The 24,190-nt window shown below is 42.3% G+C and overlaps 1 protein-coding gene and 1 long non-coding RNA gene across 6 annotated transcripts in view; one reads left to right on the top strand and one right to left on the bottom strand.

Annotated features, from left to right (window-relative positions):
- Positions 1 to 7,911: 7,911 nt before the first annotated feature.
- LOC138061640 (uncharacterized) overlaps positions 7,912 to 24,190 on the bottom strand; it is a 32,375-nt gene continuing 16,096 nt past the window's right edge. Inside the window, exons 4-7 of one of the 4 annotated variants that reach the window (XR_011135556.1) lie at positions 17,878 to 18,156; positions 13,304 to 16,865; positions 11,230 to 11,461; positions 7,912 to 8,040 (exon numbers count right to left, since the gene is read on the bottom strand). This is a non-coding gene — a long non-coding RNA (uncharacterized lncRNA). Of the gene's footprint in view, positions 8,041 to 11,229; positions 11,462 to 12,936; positions 16,866 to 17,877; positions 18,157 to 24,190 lie in introns of those variants that run through there. The other 3 variants (XR_011135554.1, XR_011135555.1, XR_011135557.1) reach the window with 3 other exon arrangements.
- TOM1L1 (target of myb1 like 1 membrane trafficking protein) overlaps positions 7,920 to 24,190 on the top strand; it is a 59,024-nt gene continuing 42,753 nt past the window's right edge. The window contains exons 1-3 of one of the 2 annotated variants that reach the window (XM_009678901.2): positions 7,920 to 7,983; positions 11,414 to 11,468; positions 13,155 to 13,290. In XM_009678901.2, coding sequence (XP_009677196.1) covers positions 13,260 to 13,290 — 31 coding nt within the window. In that variant the 5' untranslated portion in view covers positions 7,920 to 7,983; positions 11,414 to 11,468; positions 13,155 to 13,259. Of the gene's footprint in view, positions 7,984 to 11,196; positions 11,310 to 11,413; positions 11,469 to 13,154; positions 13,291 to 24,190 lie in introns of those variants that run through there. The other variant, XM_068914012.1, reaches the window with a different exon arrangement.

Raw genomic sequence — 24,190 nt, 5'->3', positions numbered from 1 at the left:
TTTTAGAAACTGGAGCAGCCCCTGCAGTGAGGCCTGAGATAAGTGGAGGCTCCGTGGGGCAGCACTGGCCACAGCAGGCCACAATTTCCAACTTTCTGTTCTAATGAGCCTTATCATTGACTTCTCCTTTTCCTCAACAGGATTTTTAAAAGTCAGGACCCTTCAGGGAAGCAGCTGCTGAGTTCTTCCCAACTGAAGGAACTGTTTCTTCTAGTTTGTAAGTACCCATAATATTAGTTGTTCCTTGTTAGCACCAAGATAGCCAGATTAGTGGGGTCTGGATCCTTCTGGAGCTTGTGCATCATCAAACACATTTCTTCTAGGCTGTAATTGTTCTTTCCTCAATACCAGCACCTCACAGAGATGGCCTAACTGGGGGCCATGTAATGGGTCAGGGACAGGTAGAAGGGACATCTTCCAGTTTGTTGCTCGCAAGGAGGATCCAGTTGAGATTTGACTTCAGAAATGGAAAACCTGTTGTAGACTTGTCAGAAGATGTATGAAACAAAATACCCCAGAGCAAAATAAGGCAACTCTTTTACTCATTTCTTCCTGACTGCTCATCTGGTTCGTTTTTGTGGCTCTAGGTTCCCCTAGAAGCCCCCCATTATGTCCGTCACCATCGCAGGAAGCGCTGGGGCTGCTCGCTGGAGCGTGGGGCTGTCTATCGGGAGTAGGATACGTGCCCCAGCTTCCCCCCTTCCTCAGCAGCCACCAGGCAAACTTAGTCCGAGGAGTTTTTGCAAGACCAGGAGGGATTCTTTGTCATTCAGTGGCAAAGAATTCAAAAAAGAACCTTTTATCTGAACTGCCTCTTCCTCGGCTGGTTTGGGGAAAGTGGAGCTTGGATATTCTGGCTAGCTGCATGGAAATTTATTACCTCTGCTGAGCAATGTAACTGTAATTTTCTAGGAGTCTGCTGGGTACTGAAAACAGCTCCATCCTGGTTTGGCTCCAACCGTATTGAGAGAAACCCACTGTGCTTTGTCAGTATACTTACTTCTGCATCTCCCCATCTGGAAATAATGTAACCTGAAAGGAGATGAATTTTGTTTGTATGTGGAAAAAAACCATAATGGATTCAACTGTTTTGATTTCTGAGAAACAAAACTGACAAGATCTTACAAAGTCAAAATATAACCCAGACAGCCTGTGTTGTCTGTGGGTTCAAGAAAATGTTTAAAGCGAGGAAATTTAGAGCCATTTTTCCCATCAGTTGCATCTAAACAAGTGAAGGCAAAGGAAAGGCAGCCCAGGTATAAATCAGCGCAGAATTGTACCAAAGAACGTAGCTGAAGCAAAGAGAGGAGATTGGAAATTGTTTCAAAGAGAAAATATCTTTAGATTTAAATTCTGTAACAGAAGTTGGTGAGAGTCATGGTGGGAGGCCTGTAGTTTTGTTTTAAGTCTTTATTCTTTTTTCCTTTTCTTCACCATTATAGCAACTCTTTAAGAAGCAATATATACTGTAGATGAAGGTTGCTGAACTGGAGGATGGAATATTTCCCTAGCGTCTCTGAAAAACTATGGAACAAATTGGACTGGGTATGACAAGCTGCACAGTGTTATTTTAGTTGCTGTAGATAACTGAATTTCTCCTTCTAGGCATTAAGTGTCACTATTTCATATATTAAGAGTCAGATTCTGCTGCTGGTCACGTAAGCGCAGACACGGAGGAACTCCAGCGGAGAGCCAGCGGTGCCCAGAGTAACTCTGGGTTTATCGCTGTGCAGTCCAGAGCAGGATCCGTCTCTGAGGGCTCTTTACGTGAAACGCATGAGAGCAAACACGGGGCAGTTTGCAGCCAAGTATACACTTCATTTCCTCTCCAAGACTATGTGTATTCTGGTCTACTTAATACAGAGGTAATTTGTTTGGACAGGTCCATCAAGGTGATAGGTACATAGTAGTAGAGTTAACGGGGCCAAATATTTTGTTGTCTTGTACCGGAGCAGACTGGCAGGAAAGGGCTATTCTTGTGATTTGGTTTTGTGTCTGCTGCATTTTTTCTACGTGCGTTAAGATATGTGCAGCTTCTCCAACGCCTTTTCTGTGTACTGGAAAACGAGGATTGTTGTGCTCAGGCAGGAACAAGCCCAAGGACTTTGGGCCAGGGCTGAAGTTAGGGACAACTGGGTTCTGCTCCTGCCATCGATTCCTGGTGTAACCTTGAGCAAGTCATTCTGCACGCTGGTCTTGGCAAGCCCGCCAGGTGCTGCAAGCCAGCCCCCGAAGCAGCAGCAGGAAAGCCGCCCGAGGGTAACGATGCGTCCCAGCTAATGAGCCCTGCTTCTTCGGGCCTGCCAGTGCCTTGCCACCGCACTGTGCAGCAGGCAACGGTGCTCGCGGCAGCTATTAGACACAAGTGCCTATTCCCCGAAACCGTTCTCACCACGCTCCATTGCACGGGGCAGAGGTGTCCTTAATCTCTTTGCAGCTCGATCCCAGGCTATCCGGCTCGTCTTCTGCTTTGAGAGGAGAACAAAGTAAAAGGGTGGTTAAGTGTCTCACGAACTACGGTGAGGGGGAGTTAGCAGAAATACGCAGTGAGATGTATAAGAGAATACGCTCCCTGTTTCACTATTTAGACTGTGTGCTCTGAAGAAGAAAAGCTCAGGAACCATATAGGAAGCAAGCTCACACATGTGAGCAAGGCTTTGGAAATGAATTAAAACAATTCACAAAAAGCCCCCCTCCCCACCCGCACGTACTTATAATTTTCCCTTTGGCCTGCTGTAGCAGCAGCAGTGTTTAAAAAGCAACAGATGTTTACTTGTGCTTAATAGTTGCCTCTGGCAATTTACATCTGCTAATGCAAAAATGGATAAACTTGTCTCGCAAATGCTGGTGACAAAAGCTGGTGTCAACTTCTTCTTTAGTACCTAAACACATGCAAGATTTTATGAATCGAGAAGAGAGTGTGTGCCATTTCCAAACACAGGCTGCAGTAAGATCGTAGCCAAGTTTTTTCTTTATTGCGCCTTTGAAGTACTATTTCATTAGTGGAAGAAAAAACAAATTTGTTTTTTATCTCTTCCTTTACATGGAATCAAATCATGTACCTTTAAGATATGGATTTGAAATCACCAGTAATTTGGACTTGTGCAATTTCCCATAAAATGTGCTGATACTGAATTATGTAATTTGTGTTGTTTCAGGTGGATTACTACATCAAATCTCACTGCATTCATTTAGTGTCTCCTTAAAGGTGTAAATGGATTTTATCTAGGAGAGGATTTGCATATTTTATGTGTACTGGTGACACGGCAAAATTTCTTGGATCTTCTGTGTAAATTGTACCTCTAAGAACCATTAAGGTCAAATAGAAGTTACTAACACAGCTCTTAAGAGATAACATTTAAGTGCAAAGGTAAATACTTCCCAGCAGAACCCACTGCAACAGTTAGCTCCATGCGCAGTGTTGAGGTAGTATTGTGTACTCTGCTCTTGAATTTGCTTTAAGGGTGTGTTGTTACATCTTGATATTTTTCTATCCGCTGGATTGTAAGATCTTCAGTTCATAGCTAATAAGAATACTTGTTCTCTGCTTAATTGTTTTTTGTGATCTTACACTATTAGGCTAAAATTAGGTTGCAATTAAAAATTCAAAGGCAGCCATAATAATTTATAAAGCACAGTCATGCATCTGTAAATAATACGGATAGCACATGTGTAAGCAAGAGCTTCCTTCCTGAACATACAGTAAAGCAGACACAAGTGTGGGCACACATGAGTGTGTTCCCTTTTTAGGTAATCATCTGGTTATCCTGAACTGGCTCCAAATGTGAGCGTGTCAATGTATGCCGCCTGGAGGTCCTAAACGCGTGCGAGCGTTGGGCAACCTTAGCACCCATGCATTGCTTCACGCTAGTAAATACACGCTTGGTGAGGAAGGTGGAGGAACTTGCAAGAAAGAAATCTTTAGTTTAATGTGATGTTAGACTGTAATGCCAGAAATCAGGGGAGCAGCAAAACAGGAATGAGTTTTGCAAGGATTTATACTTTGCTTGTCTTTATTGATTGCTGCTGTTGAAACTTTTAACAGCCACTCTGGAAACTGGGCAGACAACAGGGAAAAGCAGCAAGGCTCATAATCTCATGAAGGACTCTAGATGGAACTAAAACCCCCACTGAACTACCTTTCTCATATAAGCACACATTGTAATAGAATTAGCAATTCTCGTGATTCACCAAAATGACAGTTTTTTTGCCCAGCATGATTTAATGGAGTGGTTGCTCTCTGCCAAGGGCTGCCAGCTAAAATACTGAATTGATGAGCTAGCTCACTAGTTAAAACTGTGTAAGCTCCCATTTCTTAAATGGAAACTCCTTTGAATAATCTAGGCTGGTTCTCTCGCTGGGCACAGTGGTGGAGAGGGAGAACGAGTTGCATAGAGTAGATCTGCAGAAATGTTTCTGACCTGGGTATCTTTCTAATAACCAATATAGCCATCCCTATGATATCTAGGCATCAGGAAAGTATGTTGTTTTTCATTTCTATCTGTAAGAATTTAATCAAAAAGCCACTGGAACTTCTTTTACTTTCTTCTTTTGGATTTTCACTAGGTGCTGCTAGCACAGCTTTGTCTCCAGAAGGTCTGTCACTGTTACAAAAGACTGATGAGAAGAGGGAATTTTCCAACCGAAATGAGAATAAATCATCATCTTTCATTCTGTAAGACTTGCTCATACAAATGGGGTACTGCTACGATACAAAGAAAAAATGCTTCATGATATTACTGCATTAGCCACTGAGCCCAAATTACCTTCGGAAGTTGCAAGTTTAGGCCTGTTCTCCAGGTGATCTCTCAGCCCGAGCTCAGGAAGTTCAGCGTGCCAAATGAACAAATTTCCCTTTTGCAGTTGCACGACTCTAATGTCTGTTAATGTAATAAGCAGCACAACAGCCAGGGTTGTAAAAGCCGGGCTACGGCTTCAGTTTTAGCAAAGGCTGAAGTTGCTAGCGCTTGTGCTCGCCATTGGTGAGAAGCAGACCAGGGCGAAGGGCCAGGCTGCCCGGAGGGGCCATGGGCAGCCAGGCTCAGCCTGCTCTTTCTTATGAGCTGGTAGAGCTCCCCTAGGAGCCTGCAGTCCAGGGATTTTGTAATAGTTTCTTAATTTTTATTTTGCAATACATGTGCGTCCTAGAAATTAATTCAACTTTAATGCAGGTTCTTTTGTATTCCACATACATACAGCCAGTATAAAATCTAATTGTGCTAACGCCGCATTTATTAGGACACAGTAAATCCCTTATACTATGTATTGCATTCATATTTGTATGTGGGACTTGACTGAATTCAAGATTTAAGGGAATCATTAACCAAGAAAGAAAGGAGAAGGAGAGTGAAAGGCATGGCCTGTCTGGGACTAGCCACCTGCAGGATGCTGCTAGTCCCCCTTCTCTGGCCTATGGTCCCGCTTCAGTAAAACACTGTAAGCTAATGCCTGTCTGATCTAATGTCAAAATTTTGCATAAGTGGAAAATACTGACATAAAAGTAATACTTGCCAGCAGTGTCATATCGAAGAGGGACTGTGAATTCATCACGATTTAGGCCTGGCAGTGTTGTATGTTATAGCTTACTATGTCATGTGGACACTTTGCCTCTGATGATGAGCAGACCGACTGCAGTATATGAGAAAGCCACACCTGAACATCTCTTGTGGCTTAAGAGGAATTAATGTATGCGCTGATGCTGGTCTTTTCACATAGCTGTTCTCTTATTCTTGAGTCGCGAAGACGTTGCTTTGCAGTGTCCTCCAGCTGAACCTAATACGCAGAGCAAGACCCGTTCTGTAGGTAGGATGACGTATAGGGAATTCCCCCTTCTCCGCAGAAGAGCTGTAGGCTATTTTCTGTCCCACCAAGAGTCTGAAGGGTCCAGGGCCTGGGACGAAACTCCTTTGCTGCACTGCTATTGCTGAGCGGCAGCCTGAAATTTGACACAGGAGAATCTTTCTAAAATCCTAGGAGCTGCCGGAGACTTTGGGGAAGGTTATCTAGAATGACATGCTGAGCTCATATAAGTCAAGTGACAAACGACACGAGCACTGAGGCTTACTCATCATTTTGAATAATTTAACTGGGAACATTGCATTTACTGCCTTTTAGGTAATAATACAGGCTTTTGTCTGGTTATGCAGCGAATGCACGAGGGAGACGAAGGAAATGTCTCAGCTGGTGCAATAGAACGGACTTCGATGCGTACTCAAAGAGAGCTGCTGCGAGAAGCAGGTGAGGTTGCTCAGCTGGGTTGCACGCACCCGTAGATAAACTTCCTCCTCTGTGAGCGGATAGCTAGTGTGCTGAGAGGCGAGCAAGTCTAAAGGCCACTGCATAAATGTACAGCGGCCCAAAAGCCACTGTAACCAGCAAGTAGCCCTACCCGAGAAATTTCATGTGACTGCTTACTCTTCTGTTCAGTCAAAGAAAAGGAAAGTACTTGCCATAGCAACCTCCGCATCAGTGATAGCTCTCGGGTAAAGAACATTTCTTCAAACAAAGAAACATGCTTTAAAATACGTTTTATTTATGTATCCACACATCAACCCTACAAACTCTTTTGTACAGACATATCAAACCGGTGGATGCGAGGCTGGCTGCGCCGGCCCCATCCCGTACCTCCAGACGGCAGAGCTGTCGGCACCCCGCGGCGCTCTCCCTTGCGCTGCAGCGCCGGGGGGGCGTGAGGGACAGTCGCCGAACGGGGGCTGCCCACGCGCGGAGGTGGAGGGGCGGCGGCACGCTGCGGCCCTCGCAGGCCCGGCGCGCGCCCGCCTCTCGCGTCGGGAAGGCCGCGCCTACCGAGGGTCCTCCGCCTGCGCGGGCTGGCGAAGCCGCCAAAGGCCCCTCGTCAGGAGAGGGGGCTGTTTTGGTGGGAAGGCCTGTGCGGACGGAGTATCTCGCACCGGGAAACGGCGAACGCTGGAAGGCCGAGTCGGTGTGCTTTTTTTTTGTTTCTTCTTTCCAGTTTCTTTTTTTTTTTTTTTTTTTTTTGCCGTTGCCTTCTTGCTCGCCACCTCGCATGTGCTCTCAGTCAAATCCACCTCTAAAATCTTTCTGGCGAGCGCCGTATTGCTTTATTTGCCTGGCAGTATGTTTCCCCACTGCTGGTGGTGTCACAGGAATGACGACTTTTGAAAGGGTGAGGTGTATAAAGCGAGTGACCTTGTGCCGCGTTTGAGCAGCGGTCACCTCGCCTCAGGCAGGTCCGCAGGTGGAAAGTTGCACCCGTAAGCAGTCTTAAAGCGAGGATGTCGGCTATTGCGAACTCCGACAGCGCTAGTGTAGATTTAGACTGGCAACCAGGAGGTCGCTGCAGACTTTCTTCTCTCTGCAGAAGTACTGGATTATTTTAGAGCATAATATATCTAGATATGGTAATGAAGAAATAGATCTTCCTGACTTTTGCTCCTATTCCTGCTTCCTGAGGTTTAAGCATTCTGTTCGTGCAGCTTCAAGGACGGTATTAACATGCAGCCTGTACACACCTGCCTGCAAGAGTTTTCCAATGTGCACACTTAAAAGGAGCTTCAGCTCAAAACTATGCAGTTTTCAGCTCTCCTTTTTTGATTTCTTTTCTCCCGAGGTGAACCGAGAATATGTCATTCTTGAATTTCTCCCATTCCTTTCCTTGAAGACGTGAAGTGGGGAAAGAGGGGGCATGAATCCAGGCCTCATCCCTTATGAGATAAAAATGCACTCCTCCCTCCAGAAGCCTTCCAGCCAGCTGGCTAAAATGTGAGAAGCGCTTTCTTTAAAATGGGAAACCAGACGCAGCTGCAATGCCGGGTTACCTTCGTGTGCGATGGGAGGCTCTACCGCCCCACTGACGGGTGCCAGTCCTCTGCGAGCGCCCGCCTCGTGATCCACAGCTCCGGAGCTCTTCTGTTGTTCGACTAGAAACACGCAGGTGATGGTGGCCACAGCACCTAGTGACACTGCTGGGGTTTTGTCCTCTTCTCCGCTTGGCTTGAATGGGTGAGCCTGCGTAAGAGTCGCGGCCGGGTCCCTGGTGATGGGAAGGTTGCTGCTTTCCTTAGGAATGAAGAAGAAATTTAAAGAGGAAACACTGATCTTTTTTAATACAAAGGGAATTAAGGACTGCAGTGTGTTGGCTCTGTCATTCTTGCTGTGTAACACTGGACAGATATTGCCATAAAAAGTCATGGCTCTTTTAATTCATTATTTTTTCCCTGAAATGTGCAGTTGCCTTCCTTACTTCTAGGTGCTGCAAATCATTATTAATATTTATAAACTGCTCTGTTGTTTTCTGATAGAGAAAACAAATTCTGGTGCAGTAGTCACCCTTAACTATCTTCCAGTTGTGCCTTCTGTAATTAGTGTTACTATGCTATTCCCTAGACATACCTGATACCATGGCAACATTATTTGATTGCAGAGTCAACTGGCCCACTCTTAAAGATAACTGCTGTGCGGTGTAGTGTGGCTTGACTCCTGTGTTGATTGTGGTCTCAGTGCTATCAGGGGTAATTTCGTGTTTTATTCTGAATCTATAATAATTATAATTTCAAATTATCAAGCAAAAAATATGGAAAAAAGAAGATAAGAATAATTGACTTCTCTTCAATGTCAGGGCTAAAAACTAGGCTTTCAAGTAGTAAATAGCATGAATGGATTGTAATTCACAGTGCCTTAAGAGATGTCACCGAGGGACACAGTTGTAAAGAAATGTACAATAAGAGGCTTTTGGGCCCCCATTAATTAAATGGTAAAGTCCCATTAGTTTCAACAAGAGAAAGAAAGCGCTTATGTCAGAATATTACTAAATTAAAAGTAAATGGGGTTAAAACGCTCCGTATGAATATTGCTGACACTGGTTGGAGGTAAGCAGTTTGGCATTAGCATCAGATAATTTTATCGGTGGCAACCGCCTTGCACACAGCGAGTTTCTCTTGTTCTGGCAGGAAAGATGCCACGATATTTTAATGTTATTTATCATTGCTGTAGCTATGGAGTTTTTGGAGCAATTATTTTACAGGTTGCTTTTTCTTCCTCTGGACTGGAATCGGCCATCCCAATTAGGTATAAATGCGCCTACATGGAACCGTTCCAGACAAATTCAGCCGAAGACAGACCTTCAGCAAGGGAAATTTCAGCCCAAATGTTTTCAGTCTGGCAAAGTTATTAACAACAGAAAACAGAGGCTTCTAATGGAAAATGTCTGGCAGTCTCACTCATAGATATTGCTACCTGACCTGCCTAAAGTGGATATTTTATGCAAGGAAATAGATTTTTCTTTTTACTCCCCTTTTCTTGCTCTGCATGTTGACAGAAATTTTTTTCTCCACTGTTTTCCAAATCTTCTGAAATGGAATTGACTGGTTCTGCGAAGGGGGAAAAGAGGAGCCTTTTCCTGCAGAATTGGTGTATATTTAAGCAGTCATTTTCCTTTCTCCATCCCTACCTCAGGACTGTCTTGTGTTCAGACAATGCCAGCTCCTCTGCCTCTCCTGATCTTATGCCCGGAACATGCTGTTATTTCAGACAGGCTGGGAGCACTCCTGATTAAAGTAGCTGTTTTATTGGAGCTAACATCCAATCGGACCCCAAGCAGAGTTTGGTCACAGAAGCTGCTGTTGCAGGAAAACACCAATTTTATCCCCGCTTCTCCTCTTTGATTGTCCCTCCCTTCCTTTCAGTAATAATTTCATGTGACCCTGATTTGACCCAGTATAATTCAGCAAGAACATATGCAGCACCTTGTTCTGCAGTTGCCCATATGGCACAGTGAGGGAAGGAAAGCCTGTGCCAATTGCAGATCCAATTACAGCTGAGGAAGGTTGCTCCATTATTGCATTTGAAGCCATAATTAAATTTGCTAACTGTGAAGAGGTGCCAAACCTGCCATTTCTTTGGAATGTGGGACATCTGTTTAGTGCTAATACTAACATGGGATTTGAGAGGAAACATCAAAATTTCCATCAGATTCTACTGAATCTTTTCTTTGTTTTCTAGTTTAAAAAACTGCCAGTTAGTAACATCTTGGTTTTAGTTTTACATTTCTTGGGGCTTTTCTGCACTGTTGGATGCAAAAGCCTCTGGCTCCTGTGCAAGCCAGATCCCTTCGGGAAATGCACACGGATGCATTAACGCAGTCGCGGTTCGGTGCTAATATACCTGGTCTTGGTCTGTGTGAGCGGATGAGCTACGGCAGCTAAAGGGCTTGCAGCCAGCCAACACGTGCAAAGAAGCTAGCTCTCTCCACGTGTATCCACACCCTCGGTCTCTTCTCATCGTGGTTCCTTAACCGACTTTCTGATAAACAGTTTGCTTTTAGATGGCTGCCTCTTTAAGTGTGGCCGAGTTTTGTGCCCAAAGCAGCCTCACACCGTTTGCTTTCCTGTGCTCCACGGCATGATGTGGCCTGGAGTTGCTGTCTGCTTGCGATCTGCCCGGCCGCTGCCCAAAGCTGCCTCTTGCCTTTCCCTGAAGAGGAAGCCAGCCGCGTAGGTGTAGTTACAAGTGCATGTATACTGGGGGAATCTGAAAGCTGCTTGCTGTCTGTTACCAGCACTCGCTCATGCAAGTTCAGCCTGGGACAGGGTGTCGGAGGGGAAGCTGTAGAAACCCTGAGGTTTTGTGGGCCTGTTACATCTCTCATTGCAGGCATGAACTCCCCCAAATTGCCATGCAACCAAGAACTGTATTTTTCATGCACAGGGCAGCAAGAGAAAACCGTGTTGTGAACCTTCAAATAGCTGAAGCGCAGATTAAGCTGCCATGTGATGCACTGATTTCAGTGCCCCGCGAGGGAGTTTTGTGCCCATCCCCTCTGCAGCCTTTCATCTAAGATGACCAAGTGAAACGTAGTGCTAGAAACCTCTGTACAGTTCAGAGCAAAGTTCACAGCAAATTAAACAAGCCATGACACCAGCCTGATTTGAGCCCTGGCATAAAGGGTGAGAAAGAAGATAAAAAGTAGCAGGTGCAGAGTGATAACGTGTGAAAGCTTTAAATGTAATTTAGTGAGTAGGAGAAACTTGAGTAGCAGCCACCTGGACGATTTTTAGTTATTACTACTACCAGCGAGGCACAGTGGTGGCTTGCCTGCTGCAGGAGCTACCCTTAGAGGGAAATGAAAGCCAGAGCAGCGCCAAGGTTTGCCCAGGGACGCAGCAATGTGCGCAAAGGTGCCAGGAGCATTGTGCCATGCACAGGGACAGGGCTTCGTGGTACGGGCTGGCCCAGCGCCGTTGATGGTACCGTTGTTGCTCCTGCACGTCGTTGGACGGGGGGTAACAAAGCAGCAGGGTGCATGGCGCCTTCCGCATTGCAGCAGCCAGGTAAAGCCCTGCGCTTTAACGCTCAGCTCTGACATCTCTTGAAACAGTTGGACTTGATACATGTCTCAGTTTTCAGCCTGTTCCACGTTTTTTTCTTCTTTCAGATGCCTTCTGCCTTCCTCGCAGTTGTGCAGAGCCAGGATTACTCACTCCTAAAACGTAAGACAATTTACTAAATGGAGTGTCAAAATACATGGGGGAGTTGGATGCTCTCTCTTTGTATTTCTTCCCCCAATGAGTTAATGTTTTTATGAGTTAATGTCCTTATTGTTAATATACCACCTGGTAATAAAAAAGGAAAATATAGCCAGTCTGTGTAGGAGAAGAGAAAAAGCAGCAAGGCTTAGGTAAAATGCCCCTAGAGAGTCAATTGTAGACAGAATGATGGATTCAGCTGTTCATTCCCAAAATATATAATGGCTTTAAGAACAGGCAGTGAAAAGACTAGAAATTAAAACATGGATTTCCATTATTTCCTTCAAATGGCGGTTGAGAAATGTGTGAGCTTTAGGGCTCAGAGTATATATGTTATGATCTGGCCTGTGAGAATGCCATTTGCTGCTGACAGGTATCAAAATGCAATGTAATTACACTGCTAATCAGACATTCCTGTTTCATAATTATATAACACTTTCAAATGCATTTTTCCTCTCAGAGTTTTGCATATAGAAAGATGCAACTTAAGACCCAGGAGATGGTAGAACAGATATATTTAGAAGTACTTCTAAGCATGCGTTTGGCTGACAGCCTCCAAACTGAAAAAGCAGTTTCTGGTGGTTTGGAGCACCTGCCGGCAAAACCAGGATTTCCTGCTTCTCTTCACATCTTTGCCCTGACTGACCGGGTCCATAGACAAATCACATAGTCCTTCAGCTCTGTTTATTGGCCAGCTAGAAATTCTAGTTACCCAACAGACCCTGAGTGGTTAAATAGCATTTTCTAAAATCACAACATATGATGAATTTAGGTGCTGAAGTATTCACAAGCACATCTACTCTTTACAATTCTTTTTAGTGTCAGAAAATATGTAAGGAATGCAGCAAACAAACGGGACATCACTGGCAGATCACTGAATGCTCTTATGAGTGAATTCAGGGCCTGAGTTCAAAACTGCTAATGCTAGGCACCGTGGGAGGTAGTTTCAGTCACATATCTGTAACTCCTGATCACATATGCAGCTGCAGCATATTCCCTTTTTCTCTTAACGCTGAATGGTTTCTGCAGCCTTTTCAGCTCAAATATCAGTTTAGGGTAATACTGCAAAGAGTGCCCATGAGATGGGTGTGGGGTCCCAGCCTCACACAGCTTTGGCGTAGGCTCCTAATTTCAGAAAATGCAACCAGCAGGATTAGCAGAATAACACAGAACTATCTTCTGTTCCTTGCAGTCCTTTGAAACACTTTTGTTACTCTGGATCTACCTTGCCAGCTGTTTGCACCTACCCTGTTGCCGCTCGCACATCTTTAGATTAGTTTAGACTTAGTTTAGAGAGGGACTTTTGCCCCATCCTGTTTCAAGGGAGGGCACTACAAACAGTACTCACGTCGGCCGAGTCCATCCAAACCAGAAGTTTTCTTTTGGTCTCAGCAAAAAGCTGTACAAAGCTTCAAAGCATTCCAAAGGGTTTGAATGAAAAATACTTTATTTTTAATTGAACTAACCCTTATGTGCATTTCTGTGAAAGTTGACTGTATAATATAATTCTTCTCTTTACATTTTATTAGGCATTTGTATAGAAACAGTTTTTGGAAGCGGATGTGTAATTCAGTTAAATTGTCGATGGGACGACAGACCAAGGTCAGTGCCCCCCTTTGTTAATTTTACAATTTCGGTTATTTTTTTCAGTTGTCAAAGCACAGAAGAACACTGTTAAGGGAAAAGACTTGTACAAATACAGTTGGATATGAGCTTTTGTACAAGGACGTCTTCTAAACTGGTGAAGTGCCATTGATGCTCAAAGTGCCTGTGAGGGTATTTTCAGGTAAGCGACTCACCTCTGATAGGCTTTCTGCTGTTCCTGAAGGACACCAAGCAATTCTTGATGTTGAGATGATATTTAGTTTAAAATAGTGTGACTCTTCCTGATCGCCGCTGTCAGGAAATCAAACATTTAAACTTTATTGTGGACATCCAAAAGGTCTTTTTCTTTTTTTTTAATGAAGGTTACAGGGAAACTTTAATCGAACCCCCAGCCGCAGAGCATAAGTGTGTTGTGGCAGTGATATCGCTCCTCCTGCTTAGTCAGTGTTCTGCAGTTTACTTTCCTTCTTTTTCCTCTGTCTTCCATTTCTCCATTTGCACGTTAATTGTGAATAGGTATCTTCTCAAATTCATTGAATGCTTGATACTTTCTAAAACGTTTTCCATTCCCAATTCTTTCATAATCCCGAATAGTTTTGTAGCATCTCATTTTTTAGGATTTCTTAGTGCATTTTCCAATTCAGTAGTAAATACAAACCTGCTTTTCTTCAACTCTGCGTAGCCTCAAAGCAGTTAGATTTTTGTACTGTCTAGCAGCTGCCTTTAGATACTCCATACTGGCTCTTCAGTAAGCTCCCTGAAACACATTATGGCACTTTCCTGTGGATTAATAGAACTCCAATCAAATACAGTAAAATGTCTATGGCCAATTCATTTCCAGAATATCAAAGGAATAAAAATAATGGTACAATGGTGTTATTTATATTATAAGCCTTTGCAACCCAATAGGTTTTTCTTATACCTTGGCTTGCTGTGAGAACAGTGACGTTGCCATCTGTTATTTCTGGGGAGCATCTTTCATTCCCATGTGCTTCAAGTGATATGCAGGCTGCACCAAGAAATGTCGCTCATGGAGACACAAAGCAACGTTGTCAAGTTCATAGTGTGCTGTACAACAGCAGGGAGGGCACTGAGGTCACTGGAGCTTAGATGAGAAAGATTGCCAGGGAATTATTATTTTTTTAAATGAGCCTGCTGAGAAGACAACACACATGGACACTAATGTCTTGTCCGTAAGTTTGGGCTTTGAGCTCATCAGACACTTGTGATCTGAATATTTGTTTGATGAAACCTCACAAAGTTAGTGCCAGGACCTAGCACACTGTCGATGCTTTCGGGCACAGATTTTCAGTATAGATCAACTTTTGAGGTTTTCTTTAGCTCTGACAGCTTTCATTTTATTATGGAGTTATCAGGGTTTTGGGGGTTTGTAACTCCAAGGGTAAACAGTTAAATGAAGACAAGCTTCTGTGGATCTTTCTGGCTTAAATATCTTTAATGTGATTTCCTGCAGTTGCAGGGAAGTGGCTCAGTGACCTAAAGGATCCTTTCCTGTCACTAAGATGAATGCTTCTGTATTGAATCTATAATATTCCAATTTCATATAATGAATCACTGCTACTGGCTTGGCATAAAATGATATAAAAATATGCAAGATGACAAAACTACAGAATGAAATACCAAATAGCACTTTTCCATAGCCAATGTTTTTCAGTTTTTCTTTTCTTTCCAGGACATTTTTGGGTTTTTCTCATGTCCTTGTTTCAGTGTAGATTGAAATGTGTTTAGAAACATTTTGCAAAACAAAATTCCAAAGTTTGACCAGCTCTATTAAGTACATAAAGGAGGCTTGAAACATGCATAGCTTAGAAGGATGAGACTCAACCCAAGCAAGATTTGGTGTGTGGTTCTAGCTAGGGAGATGAGATATTTCAAATCTGGTATTTTACCTCTTAAATCATTCATTCTAATATATCCATTCCTCTGATGTTGACTATGCGAAAGCAGCAAATGATTATGCGGCCTCTTAGCAGGTCTAAGCACCCTGTCACTAAGAGTGAATCTGTTTTTCATTGGTGTTAACTTATGAAGTATCCTGTATCACTTTCCCAAAGGGTCTTCTGGAAAATGCATTCCTCTTGTAATCAGGCTGTAAGCTGTTCCTGTCATTGCAAAGCATAACAAGTGACTTAGGTGGCATATGCTGGCACTCAAATCAGCCTTCATGTTTTAGCCGCTGTGCAGCTTCAGAAAAAAAGTAAGGACAACCCAGGCAGTAAAATGTCTCGTTGCAATGAATTTATTACAAAGAAAGGAATGTTGCAAATATGCCAATTTGTTACTTGACTCGTGCTGATGGCATTAGTTTTTAAAAATAATTTCTAGTGAGTCCCTCTAGTTAAAGTCTTGCTTAGACTGGCACTTGTGTAGCAAAAAGTTGATCTGTCAAAAATCCTAGAGGAACAAGAGATAATAAAATACAACATTGTCTTTAGTAGCATCATTACTACATATAAATACAGAGTAATTTTTTTCTTCAGCTGCTTCAGCTTCAATTCATAGGCATGAGGTGACTAATGAAAATGCTATCAGCTAACTTTGTCTTTAGAAGACTGCTGATACAATTGCTGCCAGATAGCTCATATAATAAAATATCTTGAAATGAAGACACTGTATTTTTTCACTTTGACGGATAAGGAAGAGTTGAACATTGGCCAGAATATAGGAGTAGCTGCTACTCAAAAAGTTTTTACTACTCTAGCTTCGTTAAACCAAACCCTGTCTGCACAGAAGCCTCGTAGCATCCTGGAGTCTTGTTTGGAAATGGCCCAAATGTGGCAGCGACTGGATTGTTTTGCTGCTCCGGTGTCACGGGGCAGTGGCAGGCAAAGGCAGAATCTTTGCTCTCTGCGCAGGCCAAGTGAGGTTGGAGTAGTGAGTTCAGCGCATGTTCTTTGTGCGCAAGAGATATTTCTCCAACTGATTTTAATAAGAATTCTCTGAATCTTCTCCCCATACAGCAGGCCAGTGAAATATTTATTGTATATACTTTTTGCCGTGGCACCAAATACTGCAGTGTGTTGTTCCACAGTGCCCTGAGGCTAGTACCTGCATAAAAGCAACAAGCAAGTTTAGAACAGGCGCTTAGGAGACTGTGGGCTTGTACCAGGCAGTTTTTCCACTCCGAAGGAAGGTGAGGCCTTCTTAAGAGCACAGCTCATTTGTCCCCCTCCAGTGGATGTTTGCCAGCTATTTAACCTAGCTTATTGAACTTGTAATTGTTGCTGATACTCCAAGTAGAAAGTAAATGAGAAACTAGATGAAAAAAAGATTGAACACTTCCTGAATAAAGACAGATGTTTTTTTCTGAATCAGTTCAGCAAAACATGAAGTGTTTGTGGCATCTTATTATCTTCTGTAAAACTCTGCCCGATTCCAAGCAAGGACATTGTCCTCATTTTTTCCCTTCCCAAGTTATTAACTGGTCTGAAACTAGTCTTTCTGGTTGGGGTGTTCCTTTTTGTGTACGTACTTACTCACTGGAGCTGGGACTTCAATTTGGGACTAATTCAATTTGGAAATTTTTGAAATATCAGATTTTCCTGGGATGAGGAAAAGGATGAGGATTGCCTTCTTCAGAATCTAGAAGTGAACCTGAAAGTTGCAGGCTTTCCCTGGGTCCAGCTAAAGTGAAATGATTTTGATGTTTCTGTGCCCAGGAGGCCAGGTCTTCCCAGGCTTGGTCCACGTGCTAGTGTTTGTGTTTCATTCTGTTGTTCTTGCGTGCACACAGCTCTGAAAGGAAAGAAAGCAGGTGAACTAAGAGTGAAATCCTTAGGGGTGCTAAGGCATTATCCTACAAAACTAATATAAATCTTGCCTAATAGAAGAGTTCTTGCAACTTTACCAGTGTAGCAGGTGGGGCTGGCTTTTTCAGGTGTACATCAGAGGCACAAGCCCATTGAGCACTGATTGGATTTGAGTTCCTAAATCTCTCTTGCACTTCTGAAAATTCCGCCTTTCAGTCTGCAGGTCGTCTTGGCTAGGGAGAAACATCTCTAGTCATACAGCAACTTAGGGCCATGAGCAAGTGAACTTTAAATGCTAAAATTTCCACAGAATAGCTGCCTTCTCATCATTTGTTTTCAGAGAAACTTGTCCTTAAAGCAGTATCCAAGTTAGCAGATGAAAACGGAGTGTTCACAACAAAAGTTTGTAGTAGTAGAAGAACTTCTCTGAAATAAGCTGTTCTGGAAGGAGGCTAAGTTAATAGTTCTGTATCTGTCCAATGAGAAGGCAGCGGGTTTACTCTAGTTACCAGAGCAACCCATCACTATTTAAGAGAGTACAACTATCCTGGGTCTCGTGGCCATTAAGGAAGTGTTTTTTTTTTTTACATAATTTGTTTTTCAGTTTGTTGGCTTTTTGATTCCCCTTAAGTCTTGCCAAGGCAACCCTGCAATATAAGCATCAGCCTCATTAGCCAAACGAGAGCCAAACTGCAAGGCACAAACCCCTAGGAAACGAAACTTCATTGTTTCAGCTGTTCACAAAACTACTGATTTTTCAGTTAAAAAAAAAAAAAAGTCCTAAATGGTGGACTAACGTGAATATGAGTTGACCAGATTTTCAGCTGGTATAAAAAGACAGAGACTGTTGACTTTAGTGTCATTGAAAAAAAGTCATCTGAAGTGGAATTGCAGGCCAAAGACAATCAAATAACAGAGCACAAGCTTTAGAGACTGAAAACCAGTAATTATTTCTAGAATGCCAAAGAACTTTCTCCTAGGAAGAATCTTTAACTTACTGATCTTTTCACTATTCTTGATGAATTACTGCATATTAGGTTTTTAGATAACTGCTGTGGTGATGTCAACATTCATTAATGAAGAAGCTTGCAATGCAGTAATAAGAGGTATGCAAATCTCATCAGCACCATCACGGCCATCCTTGGACGGTGGTGGTCAGTGCATGCTTCAGCTGGAGATCACATCTTTGGTACGTCAGTTCTTGTAAATGGCGAGTGGATATATGGGCAACAGTTCACTAGAGCAGGCTTCATTAATTTTTTTTGTTTGTTTTTTAACTGGAAGGCAAGGAATAGAAATATATCGGTTTAGTGGAGAGAGCTGCATCGGGAACAGATAAACGTTTTTGGTGAGCTTGTATATTCTGGACTCTGATAGGTATTGGATAATACTGTTGTTTCATCAATGAAACTTTGCAAAATGGATTATCCAAACTTTTGTTTCATTATCTGATTGTGAAAAGAATTCCTGAAAACAATAATAAGTCATTATATCAAGTCAGATGACTTATGAATCAGTTTTTATGCTTGGAATCAATCTTCTGAATAGGGAACCACTGAACACTGCCATAATTAGTGCGCTCCTCATAAACCCATTAGGGCTGTTTTTTAGGGCTGAATCTACCATGTAGCTATGGGTCAATTTTAGAGTGCTCATCATCCTTGACTGGAGCCAGAGTTTCAAGAGCTCAGTTTTCATACTGGCACTGAGAATGTGTCTAGTACATTCCTAGGTCTAAGTAGGAGCTCACTGTATTTTTTTTATTTTCAACTAATCCCCACTTCACTGAACAAAAATGAAGTAACTTGTGATTTTTTTTTTCTGGGCTTATTGATTTTCCCAGGACACTAAACTGAGACCTGAGACTCAAGGGCTCAATCCTGTCTATTGAAATAGGAAAATCACACATTTTCTCATACAGGTTTTCAGTAAGCAGCCCAAGACGGACCATTGATTGCACATTCTGCCCCCATGCTGTCCTTGTCTACAGGAGCGTTAGCATTCATGGTGTCACTCAAAGTGAACTTTTACTCCCCACAACAACCTGTGTCTGCAGCAAAGGTCAGATTTGTTATCTATCAGGATGGAGCAGCACAGTGGAATAATGAGTTGCCTCAAAGAACTGGCCTTTTTACGTTCTGAATGGGCTTCTAAATCAAGCAGAGGGAGCATTGATTAAAAATCATGGGGACTGTCTACTTGAAAGGTCATAGTCTGAAATACTGCAAGATAATTTCACCCTAGTTTATATAGTGAAGCACAAAACCCACCACCCACACCAGTGGTTCACTTCTGTAGCCTTCATAGGATTTGAGAGATTCTTAGGAACAGAGAAAATTACCTGAACCTGTCACAGACCTAAATTAATCCAGGAAAGATAGATAACAATAAGGATACTAATATGGTCTGGCATGTTTTTTTTTCCATTGTGGCAAAAGCTACCATAGCTTGCAATGACCCTCCTTAAAGAAAGCATATGACTTCCTTAAAGTCCAAGTCCTGCTGTCTTCCCTGGCAAGACATGGTATTTCTTAAACACAGGGCTGCAATGTTGGGTGTAGCCAAAGAAAGAGAATTGCAGCCTCCTTCTTTGATGAGAGTGCAGTTCATATTTTCTCTCTTGGCCTGCGACAGCAATATTTGGTTTTTGTGTGCAGACAAATACTCATCAGCTTTGTCAAATGGAAATGCTATAACCTTAGGTGCATAAAATCAATACTTAGCATTACACAAGTCAAAAATAAATTGCTGTAACTGGTAAATTAAGCCATTAAGAAATACAACTGCTGCTTGATCTGTTTTGGAAGGGCTTTTGCATCGTGGAGTATGGATGAGCATCAGATATTGAGCAAATGAACTTCTCTGTCTTTCCTTTGACTCCAGTTTCTTTTACAGATAACCTAACCAAAGTTCTTCGTCAGTGGTATTTGAAACAAACAAAATTCTGCTAGTAAAGTGAAAAACAGCAGTCTAGACAGTGTTAAATTCTCTATCTGAAATTGGATTCTTGATGCTGTGATTCCACTGATGTGCCTACAGTTTCCTGTCTCAATTCTCATGTGAGTAGGAAGGACGAGTTAAGCTTCTTCCCATTATAGGTAGACAGTCACACATTACGAAAGGTCCTGAAGTTCAAGAACAACTGAGAATTGCCGTTCCACACCTATTTCTGATTTTATTCTTGTAAATAGAATCCATTAGGGAAACCATCCTGCAGAACAATGCTGTTCACTACAGCATTCACAAAAATATTGTGGGAACTACATCCCACACCTATAGAGGCCCAGTAATCTGGGAGGGCTTTTTCATCTTTAGTTAACGTGATCTGGTGAGGACATTAGAAATGAAAATGACTTATATACACTTCTTCAGCTTCATTTTCCATTCAGATAAAGGGCAAATATATGGAGACATAAAGCTATGTCTTTAAGTTTCATACAGATTAGACTCAGTGGCACTTACGTCACATTGAATGTTAACCATGGTCTCCAAGAAATGGTTCAATGTTAAACTGGGCAGTAGTGATCGAATATTTCATTTTAATGTTGGGTCAAAACTCCCAGCTTTGCTCTTTTTTCTAGTAGGCATAAGAACATTTACTGCTGCAAGATGATATTATGACTTGCAAAGTACTTTAAGCTTCTTGAGCTGAGAATTTCACCTGTTTGCATTTGTCCTCCTAACTCAAATCCTTCTCTGATGCAGAGCAATTTTAACTCTTTGGTGCAGAAGGCAGAGCTTTTTTGGCTATTGGTCTGAGGCTGCAAAGCAAAGTACTGAAAGTAAATGATTACCACAGACCTTTCCACTTTCCACATCACAAACAACGAGGCTTCTTTGACTTGCTCTTTTCCTCACAAAATACAGAGGAGTGGGTCAAAAACAAACAAAAACTACAGGCATCCTACAAAACTAAAACAGAGCACTTCATGCCTCACACAGTTCTCCCCAGAGGCAGGATGAAAGGAAGAGGGAATAAACCATGTCTGACAGATGCTATTAAAATACAGAGATTCACTTTAACGAAGCACTGGAAAGCGCCCAGTCTATTGTAGTGAGGACATTACAAACCAAATAGAAAAAAGGAAAGGATACAAAGAAATCCATCTCTTTTCTAAGAAGCATCCTTCTTTAAGGGTATCTGGGAGAGTTTTGTATGGTTGTCACAGGGCATCTTCATGGATTCACAAGCAGAAAGCCCTGACTGCTGAGAGGCAGAAGTGCTCTAAGGACGGCAAAATTCTTGGGCACCAGCACAGCTTCATCCAGATCTGTTTGTTAAATCCTCCTGTAGCTACTTGAGGAATAGCTTCAAAATTTCAGTAAGCACAGCAAATTCCAAGTGACAGTTTATTAATTTGGTTGAACAAAAGTGACTGGATTTTTCTCCATTCTCCCACTCCAAATGCTAGTCAGGCAGTTCCCTAGATAGCTGAAATGATGCTGCAGAACAGCCCTCCTCCGAGATACCCAGCAAGCATGCCTTCTTTCTCTGCAAGTGTATCAGCTGGTGACATGGGCTGCTGCTGCTTGGAGCAATACCAGCCTGTGCCTGGCTGCTTTGAACTGGATTTTTTTACTACATGCAGCCCACTTTTGTTTTATCTTCCATCACTCAGGAAGACTATGATATTTAAACGTGTTATGTTGGAAACAATATTAGGAGGAATAAAATATTAAACTAAATGTAATAAAGAGATAAAGAAACAGGTGCACCAGGTGAAATGCTAACTTTAAATAATTAAAAAAAAAAAAGAGAAAGAGTTGTGGGAACTTGTGGGCCAGCAGTCTCAGGATTTATTCCACATTATTATATTAAGTTCAGCATTTAAATCTGGCTTTTGTTCCAAGTAGAGTCCTTAAGGGGTCGTGGCTAATTTTCAACATATTTAAGATTGTATGCTGAGCCATCCCAAAAGAGTAATTTCATTAATTGCTTGGTACTGCTGCTGCTTGGACTTATAATCCTTTTCTTAAATTACAAAACATATTTAAGCCAAGACATCTTCCCTACAAGCAGCATCAGAAAAGATTACTCTCTGTGATTCTGCTGCTGCTGTTGACACAGTAGTCCTCTGCAAATTTCATGATGTTTCTGGAAAGGGATCTGTCTATCATAATATTAACGTACACATGATCCTTACAAGCCTTCACGTTAATCTTAGTTAAATAGCCAGGTTATTAAATAGTAATTCCTGGCACTGGAGAAACATCATCATCCCATGAGACAAAACAGGAACAGGGAATGTATAAGGCAGTGGCATTTTAAAGCTAATTTAAAGAGGATTTGTCACAATTAGAAAAAGAGATAATGAGGGATATATGCAAATTTTCTGGCTAATAGTGATGCAGATTCGACCCCCCTCATCAAGTTGCCGCATGGGTTAGAGAGGCAAACGCCTGCCCTGTGCAGACGCTCGTGTGGCTGCCCGGGGCGCCCACTGCGCGGCTCCACCACTACCTCCCAGAGCGTCAGTGTGAGAGCGGCTGTGCGTGGTGCTCAACAGCCCAACAAAACGGAGACGTTACTGAAAAGAGTAAGAGAATTTCTATGGTTTAAGGCAATGTAATTAACCCTGCCTTTAGCTCTGGCTTATCTACAGAAGGAATAGCTAGGACACACTTTATAGGCTGCACTTGTGGCTTCTGTGACAAAGAGTACATGCAAAAGGTGAATGCTGGCTTAAGCCTCCATAGAAGTTGTTCAACTATTACCTACCAGGTGTTCTGCATCTCCTGCTAGAGTCGTCCATCTGTCTCCACTGAACAGATAGGAAATGCAGGCAACAAGTTCAATGCCAGTAATGCTCCCCAGGCCCAAATCGCAGGCCTGACTTCTAAAAATTCAGGTTCGTAGTTCCTTTTCAGTGATTTTATAGTCTATCCGCTCCAAGATTGGGTTTCGTCTGTAAAACTAGAAGTGCGTTTGTGGATGGGTGAATGGAAGGAAGAAAGGAAAGCAAGCAAGGCAGACAGGCAAAGTAGTAGCTTTTTTTTTAGCTCTCTCCAAAAGTGGCATTAGTATTATGTGAGAACGCTAGCTATGCCTGACAAGAGCTGAGTTGAAATCCGGATCAATGGCAAGAGAAAAAAGAAGATTAGGTCATGGAAAGCAAGCTGTCTGATGGATATGAGAGAGGTGGGTTTTTGAGAAGGTTCATCCTAAACAGAGAAGGCAACAAAACGTGAAAGCAGTCTCATGTGTGCCAGTTTCCAGGAAACACGTTTCTAACAGCCATTCTGTTACAGCAGCAAGCTCTAAATAACAAGCAGGCACTCTCGGTGATTTGACTCACTGGATCTTCTCCGCAGCAAAACAAAACACACTGCTTATTAAAAGGAAGTTAGTAAAAGACTCTGCTCTTCCACATTTTCCTACTTTTGCTAGTGGTAGTTGACAGTGAGATCTTGTAGAAGATCTCTTCAAGTTTGGGGGATACGCTTAGATTACAAATACAATAGGTCATCATTGTGAAATGGTTTTAAGGTCTAATTAAAACCTTGGGTAGAGTCCTTAGATATGTGCAAAATATAGCAGCAACTTTGGTGTCAGTGTTGAGAAATGCAGTGGTTTTTGTTACAGAATTGTATTTTGTTGTGGGTTTTTGCTGGGAGTGTGGGGAGGAAATATAAGCATCTTTAACAAATATTAGCCTAAATTTGGAATATTTACTTTTGTCTATGGCCTCCATTTGCCAAATCAAATTGCAGGGCAATCTGAATTGGATTTCCGAGCAAGTTAAAAGATTCTCCTGAGGGCTCATAGCCTCATCGATAGCGGATCTTGTGTTCTACTAGAAAATTAATTCAGCACATACTGTTTTATGCAGATAATAGCTTTCAAATGTGCTGAAACTGAAGGCTAAAGTCTTAATAAGCTATTTAAAACTTTTTTTTTTTAAATTGAGATGTATGAATTTTTCAGCTTACCTGATTCAAAATTAAGTTCTGTGCCAAAACTTTGGGATGGAATCACTTCAATTCTCCTTCTCTAAACTCTGCACTATCTAGAGGCTCTACTGATCTAATTGGGGGGAAAAAAGTGCAGCTATAAATTGTTTGTCGTAACTGATAAGCAGTTCAGCAAAAAACACACTGTGTTTTTGTAGCTTCCAAGCGTGCTTACTACTGTAAAAAACAGCTTGATGCAAACTTAAACCCAAGCTGTTGATGCAGCCTCTTAGCAGGAAAGCCCCCAGAGGAAGGGATTTGCATAGAGAAGAAGCAGAGCTGATTGAAACAAGGAGGTCTGATATTAAATAGGTCTTTATTATGAAGTCAGGAGATGGTTCTTCCCACCTAGAACTCTCC

The sequence above is a fragment of the Struthio camelus genome, chromosome 19, assembly GCF_040807025.1.
Source record: "Struthio camelus isolate bStrCam1 chromosome 19, bStrCam1.hap1, whole genome shotgun sequence".
Taxonomy (NCBI): Eukaryota; Metazoa; Chordata; class Aves; order Struthioniformes; family Struthionidae; genus Struthio; species Struthio camelus.
The sequence above is the reverse complement of the archived record's forward strand: the minus strand, read 5'-3'. Positions and strand labels throughout refer to the sequence as shown.